Source organism: Triticum aestivum, chromosome 4D (assembly GCF_018294505.1).
Source record: "Triticum aestivum cultivar Chinese Spring chromosome 4D, IWGSC CS RefSeq v2.1, whole genome shotgun sequence".
Taxonomy (NCBI): domain Eukaryota; kingdom Viridiplantae; phylum Streptophyta; class Magnoliopsida; order Poales; family Poaceae; genus Triticum; species Triticum aestivum.
The window spans coordinates 462,812,711-462,820,112 of record NC_057805.1 but is presented as its reverse complement, the minus strand read 5'-3'; the positions used below and the strand labels follow the sequence as shown (position 1 = coordinate 462,820,112).

Genomic DNA, 7,402 nt, shown 5'->3' with positions numbered 1-7,402 from the left:
TATGCACTTCCAATTTCACATGTATAGAAAAAATTTACATTAACAATCAAAAAATGTACTTGGTGCAATGTATTTTCATTATTCCACTTCACTTACATCTCCTAAAATATCAGGAATATTGTCTTCAGCTTCCTTCGCACAGTACTTGAGCAATTATAGTAAAAAATCTTCGTTGACTTGTAACCATCCTGCATGAGTACTTCATACAGTTAGCATGAAGATTTCACATGAAAATGTAAGAACGTGCAAACATAGAGTACTCAACTTGTAAATTGGATGGACCAATTTTTTACCATTCCATAGAGCATATTAAAGTCAAAAACAAAATAACTCAACACATTAATGGAATAAATAAATATTTATTATCTCGATTATAATGATGATAAATAATTGTATGTATCTTGAATATAAAAATAGAATAGACAAAAATGAACAGCCTCCCGCAAAAAGGAAAAGCCACTCCTCGCCTTTCACCACACAAGCACATCACACATCCCTTATCCCCACCGCATAAGGCACAACATCAGCAACTCACATGGCGTAGTCTTCACCTTCTCTCCCTGCCACTGCGCCTCTTGTCCCGTCGCAACACGTCCCCCGGCTCCTCTCCCCACCAACCATCGCTTCCTTTCCCTGTCTATGGGTCGATCTGTAGCGTAGATAAGCGACAATTGCTGGCCTAAATTCTATTGTCTGCATGCAGTGGCTGATGGACCACGCCCGACCGAGGAAAGCAGCAAAGGGGCCATAGGTAACAGGCATCGACAACGTCGGTGGAACCAGAAACAATGCCATCAAACATGAGCGGCGACCTTGACCAAGCTCCATGTAGGTTAGTTCTTCCCCTTTCTTGTCATGTTTTGTCCCTGTTCTCAAATGAATTATTCATATATTCAACAAACGTAAAGAAAAATAATAATCTCACGTGTATCTATCAAATAAAAATTGTGCAGCAAACTTGCAGTGAACTTTGCTGATAGTGAATTTAATTGCTTATATGATGAATGCAGAAAGAATTTCTAAGAGATAGTAACAACTGACATGAAGTAAATCCGGTAGTTCATTGTTGATTAGAAATGTATGCTAATATGGCTCAGAGATGCAATAGAACAATGGAAGGGTTGCACTTGAAGATCAAATAGGACAACTCTGAGCAGTCTATGGTCACAAATTGTTTGGGCCCTAGATCTCAAGCATCAACTCTAACAGGAAGGGAATAAAGTGAACCAACTTCACAAGAAACAAAAATATTGGATTTCTATTTATATGATATGGGAGTAATAGACAATTGACATGTGGTAGATAAATGCATCTCCTCGTCATCTTTCTATTCCCCTCCCTATCTCACAATCGTTTCTTCCTCGTGTGTTTCTCATGGGGCCAAGCATAATCATTGATATGAATAATCATTAAAATATCAAATTACTACAACCAACAACCCATCATCTGCTCCAAAATTGACCACAAGAAATAAACCAATTGCCAGAGACTGAAGTACAACCAAGGCTTCAGATTGCAAATAAAATTAAATTAAATGTGCTCCATTATTTTAGCTAAAATAACGGGAAACTGTATAATTAGTTTTTTTCGCATTGCCAGTGATGTATATGCTTGTAACATAATCACAGTCTCTTCAAAAATTAACATATCACTTCTCATTTTAGAAAGTTTTGAGTGTTACAGGCATATAAATATAAGACTTAACTCAATTGCCAATAATTTGAGCTTGACTGAACTAATGGATAGTGTGATGCATTCCCCAATCATTTGACTTTGAAATTTCAGAAATGGGAAGATTATAACTAACCAGTTGAAAGAAACTTCAGTCAAAGATGCCAGTACAACTCCACCGAAAAATGCTATGAAAGAACCTACTACCAGTAAATAAGGTGTCTGCAAGAACAAAACAACATAAGTATCTTTTTCTGCGTATTTCATTTGTCAGTGCGGACCACTTACGAAATCTTGAAATAAAATACCTGTGCAAGGAAGAAGACAGAGAGTAGACAAGGGCACCATGGTGTGCGTCAAGGAGACAACCACCTTTCCCAAACTCAGTTTCCTGTTTGTGTGTCTCGAGCCTTCAGGGACAATGTTCTTTTTCCTTCCTCATTTAGTGCCAATAGCAGGTGGGTTGGCGTTTGATTGATGTGCATCAGTTTCTTCTGGAAAAGCACATTGGCTCAGCTTCAGCTTCACATGTAGTTAAGTGAAGAAGAAGAAGAAACGATAACACGCGGTATATATGTCCATACGTTAGTCAGTCAAAGTAATCTTTTTGAAAGTTTTGTTCAGCTATTGAATTTATAAGTCGAACATATATTATAACACTAAAAGCCTCTTCTGCTGCTCCATCAATAATAGTCCAGAAATAGCAAGCAAGTGAACAAAATACAGTGATGTGTGTGTAGATTGTCAGGATTCATCATTGCACATCATTTTTCTCTGGATACTACATATGCAAGCACATGATATTGATATGCCAACATTTCTGAATAAGCGCCATATTTTCAGCTTGCTAAAACTCAAAAAATACATAAGCTCGGAAAATGCATGAAGGAAAGAAAACTCAGAAAATACAGAAGTTCTAAAACATGCAGACTTGTTCATACTAAATCAGTACCCACCTTTACCCATCAATACTACTTGTTTATTTTGACGAACTGTCAAACCTGTAAGGAATTTGTTTACTTCTATAAATTACAGAAATAACATTATGAAAGATGCATTTAGGTATAGAGTTATAGGTAACTAACATGAATTGGATCTTGTAGGCCCCTGTTACCTGTATATATCTGTCTCAAGTCTTAACAGCTCCAGCTCTTAGACAAACATAAAAAGAATGTTAAATTCAAATGCCTTAAAAAACCACATGAATGAAATTTTGTATCGACGTGAACAACTATCAAGTCACACACCAAAAACGTCTATTACAGGATAGGAATTTTGTTGCTTCCCTCCAACCCCAATTGTAATCAAATTTTGACAAAAGAATGAATTACCACAGTGATCAATCACCTGAAGGACTTGAAATCACAGTGATCAATCCACATTCTTCCTCAGGTCTTTTGCTTTGAAACCGGGTTTGCCATGCTGCTTACAAAAGAGAAATGCTAGAAGCAGAAACTTCAGGTCTCTAGCAAGTCCAAAGTCAAACAAATTCAGAAGTTACTTCCAGTTCATTTCACTAACTAAACCAAAACTAATCAAGGCAACTCACATGTGGGGAAATCCTCAAATTTTTGCAGTCCCAACTTAGAACTGAGAGAACTAAGTGAAAGTAGCACCTTTCTTCTACGCACCGCAATGGTCCTGTATGAAAGAAAAATAAGAGTGTCACTTGGCTTCACCATGTACCTATATTTTGTTAGCCCCGCGACGCAAGTTGAGAGGTGAGAGGTGATTCATTTTTCAAGAGAATTAGTCAAACTCTAATATCTTCACCATGTACTGAACTTTGTCGAGATGAGATGATTCAGTTGCCTAGTTTACAAAGGTTAGATGAGCTGATTTGATCAATTTTCCACTTAAACTAAATATCATTAAACTTCCGTTCAACTAAGCAGGGTGACATTCTGGGAGGCGTGGTGAACTTTTCTTCAGAGGTAGTTTTATGTTTCTTGCTTTTCACCTCTGCATTTTGGGCACCACCCAAATATATTTAACAAGAAAATACTTACAGTACTAAACCTGACCATTCCTTGAGAATACACAACAGGAATCATCAATATTTTCAACAACGGTCTGGTTGCCTCTAATGGGAACCATGCATGTTGAGTTTCCTTCTTCTAGGGGCCCAAGATTAGGTGCCTGCAAAATAAGTCCCAAACTAAGGTACAGTACGGAAACAAAATATCCAAAATCATATTAAAAAATATGCTATAAAGCAGCGAATGCGAACACTCTGTTCTACCCTTTTCGTAATCAAGAAAAGCACCAACAGAGCACGAAGCCAAGTAATGCATAGCAGATGAGTACGTGGTCCTAGAAATGACAATACCTTTACAATTTAAAATCAAAGATATCAAGAACGTGTTCTGTCTACAAGTACATATGCACTTTAATTGCTTACTTCTAGGCTTCAGCATGTAATCTATTTCCAGGAACCTCGTTCAGCTAGCAAGATTTTTCACACGATATTATTTTTTATAACCATATAGACTCAGTAACAATCAAAGTCAAAGAATGGTTGCCTGTGGTGGACAATCACAGTAACAAGATTTCTAGACTCAGTAACAATATTGTCAAGCATCCGAGTATCTTTGTTTTGATAATCAGGATACATGTGGTGGATAAACAGGTGCAGGGGCTCATTATTTAGGTGAGTGCAGATTTTCAAGTATCAGCACAAGAAACTCTTCTGTTGTAATACACTCTAGCTATGCCTGAAACAAATAGGATTATTGGAATGGTTTGCTCAACAAATTGTTACCCGAGTATTCACCTTTGTCTATTTTGAACAAATAGGTTGGATAGATTAGTTAGTATTGCGTGAATGAAAATAAGATCACATGTGAAGAAAATATTATTCAAACCTTCTTTCTCCGACACTATGAGAAATTTAGCTCTCTGACATATATAGATGAATGCATTATGAGAAAGTTTATCCCAACCATGAGAGATTGAGATTTACTCGATAGGATAGCTAAAACTTATAAGCAACCATTTTAGAAATGTAATAAAGACCTAAAGTGCACTCTCAAGTTACCTTTACCATAGTTTCTACAGAGGCCAATCCAATACCTCCCTGAATTGTTTAGCCCAGCACTGCTGGCCTCTTTTCCTTCATCCATATCACCCTGCAATGTAGGAAACTCCACTGAAATATTAAGATGTAAATGAAAATCAGAATTCAAGCAGTTAGAATTTAGTAATGAACAATTAGGGTACTGCATAATATATTGCAATAGCTCATTAGGGTTAGGCCTCCGCAGTGAAGATGTCTCAGACAGTTACTCAAAGTGGCTATCAACCATGAATAAAATCGTTTCTCGCTTCATGGGCCAACTCTTACCAGAAACAGTGTGTGCTTCTGATTTCGGCGTGCAGAACACTACAGGCCGCGTGTCAGTTTATTGCTTGCTGAACATACCACCCAAAAATGACTCCACTACAAAAATGACTTCAACGGTGCTACCACCCATCTCTCTCACCATCATATCAGGCAGGCAGGCGGGCAGGCAGTCTACAGACTCATCTCTTTCCACTACTGTTCTAGCCGGCATGCAGCAAACATTTCATTTCCCTGTCTAATTTTGGGAATTTTAGGTCTACCACTCTTGTGCACCATACTGACAAAATAGAAGACAAAAAACGTCCTGGCAATTTTTCACCTTGAATGCTAATCATGTTTTACAAATGCAATTATGTTTTGGAGCAGAAATATTGCATGTTTGGGAATTGATTAGTGGTAAGTAAGAGAAGAGGTTAATTATTATTACCGCGAGGACTTTCTTGTACTCGGAGATGATGAAGTGGACGTAGTCGTGGATCTTGAACTGCTGGGACCTAGCGGAGAAGGGCACTAGGTAGTAGTTGTTGACGAAGTCGTTGCCGCCAAGCGTGATGAGCACCAGCGACTGGCTCACGCGCTCCCTCGCCGCGTCCTCGCCGACGTACGCCGCTAGCCTCTGCTGGTAGTCCTGGAAGTTCTGCAGCTGCTGGACGATCCTGATGATGTTCACCTGCACACGCACACATACAACATTATTGTCATCTCCATTGCATTATTGTAGATACGTATACATGATTCGAGCATGTGTGTGTGCGTGCGCGTGGAGCTTACGAATTGCACGCCTGTGTCGTTGAGGATGCCGACGCCGGTGGATGCGAAGTTGGCGCTGACGAGCAGGTTCTCGCCGCGCATGTAGGGGCTTAGGTACGGCAGCGCGGGCTCTGCCCCGAGGTACTCGCCTGATCAAACATGTGGCAATGTCAAGAACTACTCTCCCAACCGAAAGAGAAATGGTGCAGCGGGGAGGATAACGTAGTGCAGGGCCGGTCCAGAGATTTCAGGGGCCCGGGGCTAGGTAACACAAAGGGGCCCTAATGCCACATAAAATATGAGCATTCATATTACCATTTTCTTGCCAAAAGATACTCGGTACACTGTAACCTATGTTGCAAACATGTGACCTATCGAAAAAACAGGATCATAAACAGTAAAGGTAAAAGTTGCTCGCTCTTGTGATCTTGTCATCGACACCTATATTTCGAATATTAGGTAAACAAGGTACACTTTCATGCCCACTCAAATTGTTATCATCCTAAAATTTTCACTTGTTTTTTTTAACATTAACTAAAGCTAATTCTGGTTTTTTAACATTAACTAAAGCTAATTCCTCGTAATTCGAAGCAGTTGTATCTATTCTAAAAACTGTCAAATTAGGAGCAGTCTTGCTAATTACTGGAGCAAGGCATGGAAGTAGCAAACAACACATATGACAGATGAAATTATGAACACTACTGATTAAATAAAAAATGCAAAGCAAGGCAGGGAACAAGGTACCTGATCTGTACTCACGTGGATGGCTAGAAAATTAGAAATTGCAAGATCTTGTTGCTGCTTACAAGTCACCAACAAAAATCCATGTTCCTCTTTTTAAATCCCAATGAACACGATTAATCAATCGGACAGCGAGACAGACAGATGTAGGAGGATGACCAGCACGAACGAACGAATGATTTGAGAAGCCTGTAAAAGGAGGAACGGGATATGCACTACATAGGAAGTACAGTAGATGGGAATCTGTAAAACGCATTACAGCCAAAACTCACAATTAGAGGAAGCAGACGCGAAGAGATGGAATAGAATCCAAGGAAACTGCGCGCGGCGTGCTGCCGTACTGCATGCGCCAAAGCTGAGAAATAATCGATCCATCACGAGGTCCTCGGCCAAGCGGCGGGGTCGTCGGCCAAGCGGCGACGGACGGAGTCCACGAGGCCCTCGCCTCGGCGCGCGTGGTAGGTTCCTGGAGGCGATCGATCACGACCGCAGGGCGCCGTACGCTTCGTCGCCGGTGACAAGCTTGGAGGGAAGAGAGGGATGGAGCGGCGGCGGCGGCGGGATGGATCTGCGGTGGCGAAGGGATGGAGGGCGGCGGCGAAGGGATCTGGTGTGCGAGTCGTGCGTGCGACTGGTCGCTCGAGGGCAGGAGGCCTCGCTCGTGCGATTCGTTCTCGGGTTTTTTCCGCAGGTTTTTTTATCGCTGGTTAATTTTCGTAGATTTTTTCTTCGTCGCTTGTCTCGGGCGCGATCGGTGGTTACAAAATGAAAAGCGCGGGGGCTGGTGGAGGACTCGGTACGTGGTTTTTTCGGTTCATAGCGGGTCAGCGTGAGGTGGGAGGAGGTACCAAAAAGGTACCAAAATAAACCGAGTGAGGTGGGACGAAAATAAACCTG

General features: G+C 40.8%; 1 protein-coding gene across 13 annotated transcripts; it reads right to left on the bottom strand.

Annotated features, from left to right (window-relative positions):
• Window positions 1–343: 343 nt before the first annotated feature.
• On the bottom strand, window positions 344–7,184 carry LOC123098631 (GDSL esterase/lipase LTL1). Of its 13 annotated transcripts, none has more exons than XR_006447925.1 (9): window positions 5,442–5,670; window positions 4,709–4,819; window positions 3,681–3,810; window positions 3,221–3,312; window positions 3,019–3,136; window positions 2,757–2,822; window positions 1,980–2,165; window positions 1,808–1,893; window positions 344–866 (listed from the first exon to the last, which is right to left on the bottom strand). XR_006447925.1 is itself a non-coding variant. In XM_044520668.1 (9 exons), the coding sequence occupies exons 2-5, from the start codon at window positions 5,864–5,866 to the stop codon at window positions 3,803–3,805; spliced, it is 423 nt and encodes a 140-aa protein (XP_044376603.1). In that variant the 5' UTR covers window positions 5,867–5,913; window positions 6,509–7,180; the 3' UTR covers window positions 2,628–2,672; window positions 2,757–2,822; window positions 3,003–3,136; window positions 3,221–3,312; window positions 3,681–3,802. The 13 variants fall into 13 exon arrangements, 11 of the variants coding, with proteins under 11 accessions (XP_044376603.1, XP_044376600.1, XP_044376605.1 ...); XR_006447926.1 differs by having other exon boundaries at window positions 4,715–4,819; XM_044520668.1 differs by lacking the exons at window positions 344–866; window positions 1,808–1,893; window positions 1,980–2,165 and adding exons at window positions 2,628–2,672; window positions 5,786–5,913; window positions 6,509–7,180 and having other exon boundaries at window positions 3,003–3,136; window positions 4,709–4,799; window positions 5,442–5,684.
• Between the last annotated feature and the right edge of the window lie 218 nt (window positions 7,185–7,402).